Source organism: Mus musculus, chromosome 4 (genome assembly GCF_000001635.26).
Source record: "Mus musculus strain C57BL/6J chromosome 4, GRCm38.p6 C57BL/6J".
Taxonomy (NCBI): Eukaryota; Metazoa; Chordata; class Mammalia; order Rodentia; family Muridae; genus Mus; species Mus musculus.
The window spans coordinates 113,901,445-113,918,348 of record NC_000070.6 but is presented as its reverse complement, the minus strand read 5'-3'; the positions used below and the strand labels follow the sequence as shown (position 1 = coordinate 113,918,348).

The 16,904-nt window shown below is 35.7% G+C and overlaps 1 protein-coding gene across 2 annotated transcripts in view; it reads left to right on the top strand.

Moving 5' to 3' along the window:
* Positions 1-16,904, top strand: part of Skint5 (selection and upkeep of intraepithelial T cells 5) — a 521,613-nt gene that overhangs the window by 81,155 nt on the left and 423,554 nt on the right. For both annotated transcript variants that reach the window (NM_001167878.1, NM_001167876.1), the window contains exon 8: positions 2,171-2,233. In NM_001167878.1, coding sequence (NP_001161350.1) covers positions 2,171-2,233 — 63 coding nt within the window. The remainder of the gene's footprint in view (positions 1-2,170; positions 2,234-16,904) is intronic.

The following is a 16,904-nucleotide window of genomic DNA, read 5'->3' as shown; positions in this document are numbered from 1 at the left end:
AAAGAATCTTCACCATTTCAGGAACATGGAGATGCACTTCAAATGCATGGCTCATAATCTATTGAAATAATTTCAAGTAAATCATAATACACAAATTAGAAGCAACTATGGTAAGCAGTCATATGCCTTACCTGTTGAAGATAAAACATTTAATGGTGGCTTGTTGGAATTCCCACAAAGAATTAAAGATAAATTGAAAACAAACGTATATTCAAACAAACTGATTCTTCTATTCACTAATCAAGGCTTTAATAGTTATACTTCTGTGCACTCATTAAGGCTTTAATACTAAATAAGGCTTTATATTTTAAAAAGTGGTGGGAAATGAGGTTAGCTTAAAATTTCACAAATATGGGAAGGCATAACTAGTTACCAGTTGTAAAGGAGTACTCCTTTGGAATAAATCTTTATATATCTCATTCAAAAATATTCAAATTAGAAGAAACAAGAAGAGAAGGAAACAATGTTCAGATATTTGTATCTAGAATGCATTTTAGGTACAGTATTGGAAAGAAAAAAAAGTATGAGGTTTAGGGAATAAATTATATCTCCAATGTTGAAGTACAGAAGATTTTAAGTTAAAAGAGAGTTACTAAGAACCAGAGTCTGGACTAACCAGATGTGGAAATTCTTGGGAAAATGTGGGTACTACAGAACTGGAGAGACAGTATTATGTCTATGCTTTCAACACGAACTAAGGCAATGTAAAGATATCCCTATGGATGGACTGACTCACAGACACTGTGAACTGTTAGCTATTTCCAGGCAAATTTCCTTATAAATAGCAGAGATTGGAGAACAATAGCAAAAGGAAAGGCCTCAAAAAGTATTGTGTAACAGCAGATGTGTTCAGTGACCAAGTTACAATACTGTGATCAGTAGTTTAGAGAGTCCCAAATATAGTGATAATTGGAATCAGTCTCAGCTATTGATGAAATTTGTTGAAACAAGTGGTATGATGTGATCTTTGAGAGGTGGGAAAGTCTTTTACTGATTTGAATGACTTACAAACTTATTTAGGTTCATTTCTGAAAAAAAGTCAATGCAATCAAGATCCGATAAATAGAGCAGAAGGTAGAAAAATGGTCTGCAAGGTTCACCCAAAAGTGAATGTTACATCTGGCAGGCTAGAGAAAGTTTCACTAAAATATCAAATGCTATGAACCAGCTGGGATAACTGATTCTTGAACCCAACCTATGAAATGATGATACTCAGAGAGCAGGTGCCAATTATAGAGCAATACTCTGAAATCTAAATTCAGACTCAATTAGATCCTGCTGAAATGGAAAGAACAGCATAGCTTTGAAGGTTTAAGTTTCTGAGGAAAAGATTGATGAATAATGAAAATAACTTCTTATTGGCAAGGATTCTACAATTCCTGTAGAAACATTCACTGATTTTTAATTAATATTGGTCACAGCCATGAAGAAATTCATATGATATCCAGATGCAAGGCATATTATGATATGGATCTTGGTGTTTGAAAACATGTGTATACCTTGTGAACAAACAAGTACTAAACCATTAAAAGCTGAGGCAGAGCCTATGGTAGAATGGAGAGGGATACAACATATATTGCTTCTAATATGTATCATGGTAGTACACTAGATCATCCTACACATAGAGAACTCTGAGATTTACATGTTTAGAGACCCAGTTTTAGAAAATATTTTTCTTTGTAAATATATTGTGTACAATCTGCTATAGGTATCTGGTCTCAAAATGTCCAGTCATTTTATTGTGGGAAATTTGTTTATTTTCAACATGATAACATACAAGGCATCTCTCTCTAGGGCTATGGTTGACCTAGATATAAATCAGAATAAAACTCTTCATTCCAGGTATGCTTATTTTATGAGACAAGTACTACCTTTAATTCAAAGAGCATAGGTCCAAGATAGACAAACAACACATTTTCCAAATATCATAAAATTAAATGAGAACATTGCTGTAGTCCTCACAGTGAAAAATACAAGCTGTTTCCCTTTGTTAGCTAGGAAAGCATATGCATTAAAAAAACCTCACTATAATAAAGAAGATCTAATATATGCTATGCCAAGCAGTGCTTTTCTAGACATGGCAATAGATAAAGATCTTACTGAACCCCCCCCCCCATTCTCAATGATATGAAAACAGAAACTAATTCGATGTATGGTCTTTTGCCTACAGAGAAAAAAGAGTGGCTGTTGAAATTTATTCAATCAAGTATTCAAAGTTCCAGTGTGGATCTAGGTATGATCAATGAAGATTTCAAAATATAAATAAAACACATGGCCTGTAAAAAAAAGGTATAATATAATTTAATGGTATTAGTGGGGATTCACTGATGCCACTATATTCCTAGCTGCGATGAAAATCCTCTATAGTTGAAAGAACAAGAGTGTTTGGAAGTACGAGGAAATATGCTAATATTCAGTCTTCTTGATCAAAAGCCAAATAATATTTGGAAGTAAATGGTGTTGAAATAGGAAGCTTGATTGAAACAAGAGCTTATGTAACTTTGATTTCCAGAAAGTTTCAATTATAGAGAGCAAAACTTGAAAGGCTTTTACAAAGTTCAGAGGCAGTAGATAGTTATCAGTAATTACAAAAAAAAGAGAGAGAATGTTGAGTGTGATTTGTGTGTGCAGATGGTCAAGTATCAAATTAGAGGTCTTATATAAATGATATGTCCATAAATGTATGGGGGCAAGATCTTTCCCAATATTTAGGTACACAGGTTCATATTCTTGTGAGACAAGAATCTTATCATGATGAACTGTAGGGGGAAAGGATGGAGGTTTCAGGGGAAGGTATTAATAAATATCCTCAAAAACAAACGAAGGATTTGCCCATTTTACAAACACAGGACATAACCGGACAAAGATACCAAATTTAAAGGAGGAAAAATAACTTAAATGCCAAGAATCTCATCACAGAAATGGTTAGCTCCCAAGCCTGTATTAGTTGACCAGTATCTGTAGGCAAAGGAAATATGAAGGAAGACTGACTATATGATACAAAAGAGACTGGAAACAAGGTAAATAGAGAATCCTGCCACCTCTTTAGAATTTTTTGCATATACTATGAAAAAGTAAAAGGGAAAAATTTGCATGTTCAGAGATTTTAGAGCTGAAGTGGTAAATATTAATGAGTATTCCCATTACAGTCTTTTGTTTCCATGTCCTTCATTCTTATCTAAGCAATGATTGTAATTGATTTAAAGAACTCCATTTTACTGTAACTTTTAGTGAGCATGAATGAGAAAAGTTTGCTTTATTTTCTGTAATTATAATAATGATTAATTCATGAAAAATAATACAGTATGACTTCCTCTACAGGGTAGTATGAAAAGCTCTTTACCATGTCAATATCTAGTTCAAAAACCACTGGAAATACTTTGTACATAATTTCTTCAATGCATAAGTTTTCATCACCTGAATGGACATTTGTTGGCTGCTTCTAACCCAGATACTTCTGAAAAATCTTTAATGGAAGAGTATCTAATCCATTATACTGGCTGTGAATGAAGGACATACCTCAATTCAAAGTGGCCATGCATAGGAGTGTATTTGATGTCTGTGAAAAGATAAGTAACCAACTGTACATGAAACGGTGGTATCAAGCATAGTAATGTGTTATAGTAAAACTTCAAGAATATGTCCCAGTAATGAAGACACATCTCAATTAGTATGAATTCATTCTGTGCACTTAGATTGTGAAGATCTGACAAACACTATGCTGCCATCTTCCACATTCATTGAGACCTATTAGAACTTGAAGTTTCTCTAGTCCATGTGCTTCTACTCTGTTTATTTTTTCTTTTTCATCCTCCTCTGCATTCTCTCCCTCTTATTTTTCCTTCTCTCCTACAACTTTCCATTCATCTTCCTTTATCTACTCAGTCATCAACTCTTCTTTACTTTACAACTTAAGCTGAGAAGGTTTACTAGAAATAACCTAAGTGCTGATTCATTCCTTGTTCACAACCCCTCATAGTGGAAAGACATTAGCATCAAATATCATCAGTCCCCTGGCTATCCAACCCCCCCCCATTTTTTTGTCAAATTTAAAGAATATTTTATCTCAGACATAATTGAATACAACTATTACTATTTTGTAATTTAGAAAGTTCAAGAAACCTAACACCCTGTCCTTCATGTTTGTTAATTAAATAGAAATCTGTCTTCTATTTTTAGTTAAAAATTTATAATTCTACATCTGGCTATATCTTGGCTTTAGATAGAAGGTCGTCTGATATCCATACTTTCATAAATGTTCTTTACAAAGTAAATTAGCGTGGCTTGGCTAAGATACTATGGAGGTTTTCTACCCCATCAGAAATCCAAGAATGACCAATATTAACTGAAAGTATATAGGAAAACCAGCACAGCTTCCAAAACCTAGCTTATTTAAATCGACCACTGATCACTTGGACAGTCCCTTACTTCAACACATCAGAGCATATGTCTTTAGCAAGCTGGCCAATGTCATTTGACAGACTTAAAGAAACAGGAATATTAAGGAAAAGCCTACTCTGTCTTGGCATAATCAGGCTATCTCAATCTGTATTTGTGTCCTTACTTTGGACAGTATTATGTCTGTAGATGAAATGAGGCAATCCCTGCCTAGTGGCTGTTTCACCACATCTGCAGTAACTGAAAGATGCTTGGTTTCTTCTTTGTATCCAATACATGGAAAACTGTCAGGAGCAGACTAGTCTCAAGAACAAGAGAATAAATAACAGTAAACATCATATTCTGTGGACTTCTGACATTTTTTAAAACCAAAAATATGTGAAATAATCTTTTCTGTTCACTGTTACTTACTCTTGAGCATTTCTGAATAAAATAACTTAAAATAATCTAACCAAAAATTCAGTTCTATGATTCTCATTTGGCACTTAACTCACAGTGTTAAACATCTCAAATATGTTTATATTTACAGCAATAAAATGACTGGGTCTAAGACCTGTATTTCAAAAGTTTCAGTGTCAAAGACAACCAATAATAACCACACCCAGTCCTAAACACTATGAAACTGGGACAATGACACTTCATAACTTCTTCAAGCTGATATGGGTGTTGAGATATTTCTAAAGGGAGAAGAGTGGGTAGGGAAATGGGGGAATTTATTAGCCTAAAGAAGGCCACATCAACCATTGTTCTAATGTCTGTATGGTGACTGGTTCTAGATGAAAAACCAAAACATCAGCAGTTCACTCAGGCCAGTTAGTTCAGCATGTCTGATGATGAAATTCACCAAACATGTTTATAATGTAATATATATGTATATGTTTATATATATATATATATATATATATATATATATATATATATATATACTTCAAAATATTTTAATATCATCAAGATAAACTTTTTTTGTTTTATTCTCTAGAATCAAGATTTTCAGTGAGCCTATGTCTATCAAATATGATCTATATAACTTTGGAAGGTTGAAGATACCTTAATCATATTTCCAAAAACACAAATAGAACACATTTTCCCAAATACAGAATATCCTTAAACTTGTACCCAGAAAAACTTGTAGATTGCCTTCTGTCCTAGAGAAAGAATAAAGCAACCACAATACTCAAAATTACACGTGGTTTATTGTACTGAGGACCTTCTAATTTGTCATGCCAGAATTCTAAACCTAAATTCCCATGGAGTCCACATTAGTGAATATGAGTCTCCTGCAAAATTTATTAAAATGATTCACAGGTCTATCTATACCTACTTAAGAGAGGCAGCTTTTCAATCATGGATTTAAACTGAAAATTCCCATGAAGGACACATTATACAAAATATGAGTATCTATAAGATTTATTAGAGCACTATATCTTAAAACCATCACCAATATCTCCCAATAGGAAGCAGCTAGATTTTAATTGTTAAACTCTCTGCCTACAGCAGCCATTCTGTTACATCATCTATTTTTTGTGCTCTCTACTTTGAGAAACAGGCATTTAGTTAATTAATACCTGTTATAATATCTGTCTGCTGGGCTCTCTACGTGGAGCTGCAGACTTCAGATAATTAACACCTGTTCATAGCAGGCAATTATCACTGTTCTCCCTGCTTGGATTCAGTTACTAATATTTCCTATCTCATTCTGAAATGCATGTGAAATTTCCCATCTTTAAGTATCAAATGGTTATATTTCTCTCGTTATATCAATGAGTTACCTGATCCACAGTAATTTGTATCCTTTTTAGTGATTCTTTATTTACAGGTAGGAGCCGAATGTAAAAAGACCCACATTGTCTATGTCATTGTTTGGGGTGGGGGAGGCAGTGTGGGAAATGAAAGATAAGTAGAAGAGAACACAGAAAGTTTCTCATACAGTGTATATGCCTATGTGCCATTCTCTGTAAGCCCTTCAAACCCAGCTACCTTCAAATTAACACTGCTTCAGCCTATATAGATAACTAAGCTCATTCAGGTGTTTGGGGGCAGTGAATTTTTGTCTCAGGTTAGGCGAATTCAAATTAATACATTGGGCTTCATTTTGTTGTGGTTTTTTTCCCTTCTTGCATTGAAGATTTAACATAGATATAATTATATTGTGATATGTGTGGGGGTAATAGAGAATCCAAGTTTGTCTGGGAGGTAAAGCAACCCAATAGACAGAGAAAATGATTTTTTCTTTGCGGGTCAAGAACCACAGCCATCTAACTTTAAATCATTGAGGATCAATTCATTAACTTCTTACACATAATTGTGTGAGAAGTACCATATAAACTTTCTGATTCACCAAAGTTGACTTCCTTGGAGACACTGGTCATTTGTGGGTCCCCCAGGAAGTGTCAGGCCATAAGCCTTATTGGTGAATCTTCACTTTTTCAGTAACATGGAGATGCACTTCAAATGCATGGCGCTCACAATCTATTGAAATAATTTCAAGTTAATAATAATGCACAATTAGAAGAAACTATGGTAAGCAGTCATATGCCTTCACTGTTGAACATAAAACATTTAAAGGAGCTTGTTGAGAGATGAGGGAGTCATTTTGTTTCCCAGGTCCTTCTGAGACTATTCTGCACATAAGCAGACTGCAGAAGCAACATAGCTTCTAGGAAAGGCAGAAGCCACACAGCTTCTAAGACAGACCCCATTTTGGGCTCTAGACATCTAGGCACCTTCCCTGCAAGAGGAGAGGTGGCTGCCAGAGAGGGCTCTGACTTCCAGAGCAGGTGACGAAGTCATCTTATATCCCAGGTTCCTCTGAGACAAGCATACACAGGTCAGCTTGTGGACTATGGAGGGTGAATGAGCAGACTGCAGAAGTGACACAGCTTCTGGGACAGGCCCCCATTTTGGGATCCAGACATCCGGGCACATTCCCCGCCAGATTAGAGGGCTCTGACCTCCAGAGAAGGTGAGGGAGCTATCTTGTGTTCTGGTTCCTCAGAGACCAGTCTGTGCAGGTGAGTGCACAGACTGAAGAGGCAACACATCCTCTGGGACAGGCCCTATTTCGGGCCTTCATCTTCAGCCAGGAGGCAGGTCTGAATGCCAGACTATTGTGTACCTTCCCTGTAAGAGGAGAGCTTGAATAAAGAGAGTACTCTGACAACTAAGACTCATAAGACAGCTGGACTCCCAGGGCTGCTGAAAGAGGCTAACAGAGTCACAGGAAGAACAGGCTCCAGCCAGAGACAACTATAAAAACTAACTCGAAAGATTACCAGATGGTGAAAGGAAAACATAAGAATCTTACCAACAGAAACCAAGACTGCTCACCATCATCATAACCTAGCACTCCCACCTCAGCCAGTCTTGGATACCCCAACACACCTGAAAATTAAGTATCAGATTCAAAATCATATCTCATGATGCTGGAAGAGAACCTTAAGAAGGGCATTTATAACTCACTTAAAGAAATACAGGAGAACATTGGTAAACAGGTAGAAGTCCTTAAAGAACCATAGGAAAACACTCCTAAACAGGTAGACGTTCTCAAAGGGGAAACACAAATATCTCTTAAAGAATTATAGGAAAACACGACCAAACAGGTGATGGAATTGAACAAAATCATCTAAGATATAAAAAGGGAAGTAGAAACAATAATGAAAACCCAAAGGGAAACAACTATGGAGATAGAAACCCTAGGAAAGAAAGCAGGAACCATAGATGTGAGCATCAGCAACGGAATACAAGAGAGGGAAGAGAGAATCTTAGGTGCAGAAGATTCCAGAGAGAACATGGGCACAACAATCAAAGAAAATGCAAAATGCAAAAAGATCCTAACTCAAAACATCCAGGAAATACAGGACACAATCAGAAGACCAAACCTAAGGATAATAGTAGTAGATGAGCATGAAGATTTTCGACTTAAAGGGCCAGCAAATATCTTCAACAAAACTATAGAAGAAAACTTCCCAAACCTAAAGAAAGAGATGCCCATGAAGATACAAGAAGCCTACGGAACTACAAATAGACTGGACCAGAAAAGAAATTCCTCCTGACACATAATAATCAGAAGAACAAATGCACTTAATAAAGATAGAATATTAAAAGCAGTAAGGGAAAATGGTCAAGTAGCGTATAAAGGCAGGCCTATTAGAATTACACCAGACTTCTCACCAGAGACTATTAAAGCCAGAAGATCCTGGACAGCTGTTATACAGACATTAAGAGAACACAAATGCCAGCCCAGTCTAATTTACCCAGCAAAATTCTCAATTACCATAGATGGAGAAACCAAAATATCCCATGACAAAACAAAATTCACGCAATATCTTTCCACGAATCTAGCCCTTCAAAGGATAATAACTGGAAAACACCAACAAAAGGACTGAAACTATACCCTAGAAAAATGAAGAAGGTAATTGTCTTAGTTAGGGTTTACTGCTGTGAACAGACACCATGACCATGGCAAGCTTCAAAAAAAAAAAACCTAAAAGAAGACAGCCACAAGATCAGAATCACAACTTTAACAACAAAAATTAACAGAAAGCAACAATTACTTTTCTTTAATTTCTCTTAACATCAATGGACTCAATTCCCCAATAAAAAGATATAGACTCATAGACTGGCTACACAACCAGGACACAATATTTTGCTGCTCACAGGAAACACACCTCAAGGAAAAAGACAGACACTACCTCAGAGTTACGGGCTGGAAAACAATTTTCCAGCAAATGGTCTGAAGAAACAAATTGTAGTAGCCATTCTAATATCGAATAAAATTGATTTTTAACCCAAAGTTATCAAAAAAGACTAGGAAGTGTACTTCATACTCATCAAAGTTAAAATCTACCAAGTTGAACTCTCAATTCTGAATATCTATGCTCCAAATTCAATGGCAACTACACTCATTAAATAAACTTTAGTAAAGTTCAAAGCACACATTTCACCTCACACAACAATAGTGGGAGACTTCAACACCCCACCCTTACCAATGGACAGATCCTGGAAACAGAAATTAAACAGAAATACAAGGACCCTAAAAGAAGTTCTGAAACAAATGGATTTACTATATATCTACAGGACATTTTATCTTAAAACAAAAGGATATACCTTCTCAACACCACATGGCACCTCCTCCAAAATTGACTATATAATTGGTCATAAAACAGGCCTCAACAGATACAAAAATATTGATATTATTCCATGCATCCTATCAGATTATCATGGACTAAGGCTGATCTTAAATAACAACATACATATTAGAAAGCCAACATTCATGTGAAAACTGAACAACACTCTACTCAAAGATATTTAGTCAAGGAAGAAATAAATAAAGAAATTAAAGACTTTTTATAGTTTAATGAAAATGAAGCCACAACATACTCAAACTCATGGGACACAATGAAGGAAGTCCTAAGAGGAAAACTTATAGACCTGAATGCCTCCAAAAAGAAACTAGAGAGAGCATGCACTAGCAGACTGGCAGCACACCTAGAAACTCTAAAACTAAAGGAAGCAAATTCACCCAAGAGGAGTAGACTGCAGGAAATAATCAAACTTAGGGCTGAAATCAACAAAGTGTAAACAAAAAGAACTATTCCAAGAATCAACAAAAACAGGACCTTTGAAAAAAATCAACAAGATAGATAAACCCTTAGTCAGACTAACGAGAGGGCAGAGGGACAGTATTCTAATGAACAAAATCAGAAATGAAAAAGGAGAAATAACAACAGAACCTGAGGTAATTCAAAGCATCATCAGATCCTACTACAAAAGGCTATACTCAACGAAACAGGAAAACATGGATGAAATGTACAACTTCCTAGACAGATACCAGGTACCAAAGTTAAATTGGGATGAGATGTAAACATATTTCCCCTAAAGAAATAGAAGCAGTCATCAATAGTCACCCAACCAAAAAAAAAAAAAAAAAAAAAAACAAGGACCAGATGGGTTTAGTTCAGAGTTCTATCAGACCTTCAAAGAAGACCTAATTCCGATGCTCCTGAAAAAATCCCACAAAATAGAAACAGAAGGTACTCTACCCAATTCATTCTATGAAGCCACAATTACTCTGATACCTAAACCACACAAAGATCCAACAAAGAAAGAGAACTTCAGACCATTTCCCTTATGAATATCAATGAAAAATAATCAATAAAATCCTCACAAACCAAATCCAAGAACACTCTAAATGATCATCCATATAACAAAGTTGGCTTTATCCCAGGGATGCAAGGATGGTTTAATATATGGAAATCCATCAACATAATTCACTATATAAACAAACTCAAAGACAAAAACCACATGATCTTCTCATTAGGTGCTGAGAAAGTATTTGACAAAATCCAACACGCCTTCATGATAAAAGTTTTGGAAAGACCAGAAAGTCAAGGCTCATACCTAAACATAATAAAAGCAAACTACAGCAAACCAGTAGCTAACATCAAACTAAATGGAGAGAAACTGGAAGCAATCCCACTAAAATCAGGGACAACGCTGCCCACTAACTCCCTTCCTATTCAATTTAGTACTTGTAATCCTAGTCAGAGCAATTCGACAACAAAGGGAGATCAAGGGGATACAAATTGGAAAGGAAGAAGTCAAAATACCACTATTTGCAGATGATATGATAGAATATATAAGTGACCCTAAATATTCCACCAGAGAACTCCTAACCCTGATAAACAGCTTCAGTGTAGTAGCTGGATATAAAATTAACTCAAACAAATCAATGGCCTTTCTCTATACAGGCTGAAAAAGAAATTAGGGAAACAACACCCTTCACAATAGTCACAGATAATATAAAATACCTTGGTGTGACTCTAACTAAGGCAGTGAAAGGTCTGTATGATAAGAACTTCAAGTATCTGAAGAAAGAAATTAAAGAAGATCTCAGAAGATGGAAAGATCTCCCATGCTCATGGATTGGCAGGATTAATATAGTCAAAATGGCTGTCCTGCTGAAAGCAATCTACAGATTCAATGCAATCCCCATCAAAATTCCAACTCATTTCTTCACTCAGTTAGAAAGGGCAATTTGTAAATTCATCTGGAATAATAAAAAAACCTCGATAGACAAACTATTCTCAACAATAAAAGAACCTCTGTTGGAATCACCATGTCTGACCTCATGACAGGTAGATCAATGGAAAAGAATTGAAGTACCAGAAATGAACCCACAAATCTATGGCCACTTGATATTTGATAAGGGAGCTAAAACCATCCAGTGGAAAAAGGACAGTATTTTCAACAAATGGTGCTGGCCCAACTGGCGGTTATCATGTAGAAGAATGTGAATTGGTCCATTCTTATCTCCTTGTACATACCTCAAATCGAAATGCATCAAAGAACTCCACATAAAATCAGAGACACTGAAATTTTTAGATGAGAAAGTGGGGAAAAGCCTCAAAGATATGGGCACTCGTGAAAAATTCCTAAACAGAACAACAATGGCTTGTGTCGTAAGTTCAAGAATTGACTAATGGTATGTCATGAAATTGCAAAGCTTCTGTAAGGCAAAAGACACTGTCAGTAAGACAAAAAGGGCACCAACATATTGGGAAAGGATTTTTACCAATCCTAAATCTAATTGGGGACTAATATCCAATATATGCAAAGAGCTCAAGAAGTTGCACTCCAGATATTCAAATAACCACATTGAAAAATGGGGTAAAGAGCTAAACAAAGAAATTTCATGTAGGAATACTGAAGGGCTGAGAAACACCTGAAAAAATGTTCAACATCCTTAATCATCAGGAAAATGCAAATCAAAACAACACTGAGATTCCACCTCACACCAGTCAGAATGGCAAAGATCAATAATTCAGGTGACAGCAGATGCTGTTGAGGATGTGGAGAAAGAGGAATACTCCTCCATTGCTGGTGTGATTGCAAGCCTGTACAACCACTCTGGAAATCAGTCTGGCAGTTCCTCAAGTAATTGTACATAGTACTACTGGAAGATCCCACAATACCTCTCCTGGGCCTTTACCCAGAAGATATTCCAAGTGGTAATAAGGACACATGCTCCACTATGATCATAGCAGCCTCATTTATAATATCAAAAACCTGATGTCCTTTAACAGAAGGATAGATACATAAATGTGGTACATTTACACAATGCAGTACTAGTCAGCTATTAAAAACAATGATTTTATGAAATTCCTGGGCAAATGGATGTATCTGGAGGATATCATCCTTAGTGAGGTAAATCTCAAAAGAAGTCAAATGATATGCACTCACTGAAAAGTGCATATTAGCCCAGAAACTTTGAATACCCAAGATACAATTTGCAAAACAAAAGAAAATCAAGAAGAAGGAAGACCAAAGTGTGGATACTTCATTCGTTCTTATAATAGGGAACAAAACAGGAACAAAATAGGGAGTTATAGAGACAAAGTTTGGAGCTAAGATGAAAGGATGGACCATCCAGTGACTACCCCACCCAGGGATCCATCCCACAATCAGCCACCAAACCCAGACAATATTGCATATGACAGCAAGATTTTTTTCTGAAAGGATCCTGATATAGCTGTGAGGCTATGCCAGTGCCTGGCAAATACAGAAGTGGATGCTCGCAGTCATCTGTAGGATGGAAACAGGGCCCCTAATGGAGGTGCTAGAGAAAATACCCAAGGAGCTGAAGTGGTCTTCAACCTTATAGGTGGAACACCAATATGAACTAACCAGTACCCCCAGAGCTAGTGTCTCTAGCTGCATATGAAGCAGAAGATGGCCTAGTTGGCCATCTTTGGGAAAAGAGGCCCTTTGGTCTTAAAAACTTTATATGCCCCAATACAGGGGAATGACAGGGCCAAAATTTGGGAGTGGGTGTGTAGGGGAGTAGGCAGGGGAATGGTATAGGAAACTTTCAGGATAGCATTTAAATGTAAATGAAGAAAATACCTAATTAAAAGTTGGGGGAAAAAGGGAGGCTTGTTGAAATTTCCACAAGGAATTTTCCCTCAGGAATGAAAGATGAATTAAAAACAAATGGAAAATCAAACAAAGAGGGATTCTTCTATGCACAATACTAATCAAGGCTTTAAATGAAAAAGGGTGGGAGTTTATATTAGCTTAAAATTTCACAAATATGGGAGGTCATAACTAGTTACCAGTGGCAAAGGAGTAGTCTTTTAGAATCAAACTTTACAAACCTCATTCTAAAATATTCAAATTAGAACAAATAAGAAGAGAAGGAAACAGTGCTCAGATATTTGGATCTAGAACATATTTTAGGAACAGTATTGGAAAGAAAAAAATAAAGAATGATGTTTAGGGAATAAATTGTATCTCCAATGTTGAAGTATAGAAGATTTTAAGTTAAAAGAGAGTTACTAAGAACCAGAGTCTGGACTAACCAGATATGGAAATTCTTGGGAAAATGTGGGTACTACAGAACTGGAGAGACAGTATTATATCTATGCATTCAACATGGGCTAAGACAATGTAAAGATATCCCTATGGATGGACTGACTCACAGACACTGAGAACTGTTAACTATTTCCAGGCAAATTTTCTTATAAATAGCAGAGATTGGAGAACATTAGCAAAAGGATAAGCATCGGAAAATTTCGTGTAAAAGCAGATTTTTTAGTGATCTTTGAGAGGTGGAAAAGTCTTTGACTGATTTGAATGACTTACACAGTTATTTAGGTTGATTTCTGAAAAGATTTAATGCAATCAAGATTGGATACATAGAGCAGAAGGTAGAAAAAAAATGGTCTGCAAGGTTCACCCAAAAATCAACGTGACATCTGGCAGGCTAGGGAAAGTTTCACTAAAATATGAAATACTATGTATTAGCTGGGGTAACTGACTCATGAAGCCAACCAATGGAATGATGATACTCAGAAGGCAGGTGCCAATTATACAGCAATACCCTGAAATCCAAATTCAGAGTTAAATAGATCATGCTGAAGTAGAAAGTAAACATGGGTTTGAAGGTTTAAGTTCCTAAAGAAAAGATTGATGAGAAAGGAAAATTCCTCTTATTGGCAAGGATTCAAAAATTGCTGTAGAAACATTCACCCATTTTTAATTAATATTGGTCACAGCCATGAACAAAATCATATGATATCCAGATGCAAGGCATATTATGGTAGGTATCTTGGTGTTTGAAAAAAAGTGTATACCTTGTGAATAAACAAGTTCTTAAACATTAAAAGCTGAGGCACAACCTATGGTAGAATGGAGAGGGATACAACTGATATTGCTTCTAAGATGTATCATGGTACTACACTAGATCATCCTATACCTAGAGAATTCTGAGGTTTACATGTTTAGAGATCCAGTTTTAGGAAACTTTTTCCTTTGTAAATATATTGTGTACAATCTGCTATAGGTATGTGATCTCAAAATGCCTGGTGATTTATAGGAGGAAATTTGTTCATTTGCAACATAATAGTGAACAAGGCATCTCTAGGGCATGGTTAACCTGGGTATAAATCAGAATGAAAGTCTAAATTTCAGGGAATTTTATTTTATGAGACAAGCACTGCCACTGGGACAAAAACCACCCTTTCAAGAGAGATAAACAACACATTTTCCTGACATCAGAAAATGAAATGAAGACCTAGCTGGAGGACTCACAGTGCAAAATGCAAGTTGTTTCATTTGTTTGTTAGGAAAGAATTTGCAGTCAAAATTTCTTAATAAAATAATGAAGATCTAATGTATGCTATGACAAGCAGTGCTGCTCTAGACATGGCAATAGAGAAATGTCTTACTCAATCCACCCAAATCACAATAATATAAAAATAGAAACTAATTCAATGTGTGGTCTTTTCCCTACATGCACAAAAGAATTGCTTTTGAAAAGTATTCAATCAAGTATTCAAAGTCCCAATGTGCATCTAGGTATGGTCCATAAAAATTTCAAAATATAAATAAAATGCATGGTCTGTAAAAATGTGTGTAAATAAAATTTAATTGTATTATTGGGATTTCCTTAATGCCACTGTATCCCTAGATATGATGAAATTTTTCTATAGGTGAAATAGCAAAAATGTTTGGAAGTACAAGAAAATATGTTAATATATTCAGCTCTCCTTGATCAACCGCCAAATAAAATTTAGAAGTGAATGTCATTGAAATAAGAGTCTTGATTGAAATACGACCTTAAGAAACTTTGATTTCCCAGTGATTTTGTAATACAGCCTTTCCAAATTTAAAGGGTTATAACAAGATCACGGGTAGCAGAGAGTTATCAGGATTTAAATAATAATAATAATAATAATAATAATAATAACAATAATAATAACAATAATAATAATAAATAGAATTGTTAAGTTTAATATGTGCGAGCAGAATTTCAACTGTAAAATTAGATGTCTTGTATAGATGATATGCCCATAAATGTTTGGGGTCTAGATCTTTTTTTTTTTTTCTTTTTTTTTTTCTGAGACAGGGTTTCTCTGTGTAGCCCTGGCTGTCCTGGAACCCACTCTGTAGACCAGGCTGGCTTCGAACTCAGAAATCTACCTGCCTCTGCCTCCCAAGTGCTGGGAGGATCCAAGGCCACCACGCCAGGCCTTAGATCTTTTTCAAAGTTTGGGTACACAGTTTAATATTCAGTTGAGACAAGAAATACACCATGGTGAGCGATAGGGAGAAATGATGGAAATTTCAGGGGAAGTTATTGACATATATTCTCAAGAACAACCCAAGTACTTGCCTATTTTACAAACTTAGGACACAACTGAAACAAAGATACTTAAGTTAAAGGACAATCAATGGCTTAAATGCCAAGAGACCTAACAACGAAATCGTTAACTCCCAAGGCTGTATTAGTAGATCAATGTCATACTCAAAGAGAATATTGTAGGACCTGACTGACTATGTGTTGCAAGAGAAACTGGAGACAAAGTATATAGAGGATTCTGCCACCTCTTCGGAAATCCCTGCATATGGTATCAAAAAGTAAAAAGGGAAATTTTTGAATATTAATAGATTTTAGAGATGAAGTGTTAAATATTAATGAGTATTCTCATTACAGTCTTTTGTTTCCTTTACATTACTTCTCATCTAAGCAGTGATTGCAATTGATTTATTACTGTCCCTTTTAGTGAGCAAGAAAGAGAAAAGTTTTCTAATTTTCCCTAATTATAACAATGATTAATTAATCCTTGAAAAGTATTAAAGGATGACTTATTTTAAAAGGAATGTCTAAAAGTCTTGACCATGTCAAAACCTTGTCCTAAACCCACTGGAAATAAGTTGTAGATAAAGTAGTCAATGCCTAAGTTTTCATTACCTGGATGTAAGTTTGTTGGCTGCTTCTAGCACAGATACTTCAAGGAAATCTTTAAGGAAAGAGTGTCCAATCCATATGCTGGCTTTGAATGAAGGAGATAACTCAATTCAAAGTGGCCATGCATGGGAGAGTATTTGATGTCTCTGAACACATGAGTAAACAACTCTACATGAGAATATAGTATGCATGTATAATAATGTGTTGCAGTAAATCTCCAACACAAATATGCCCTGGTAATTAAAGGACAACTCAA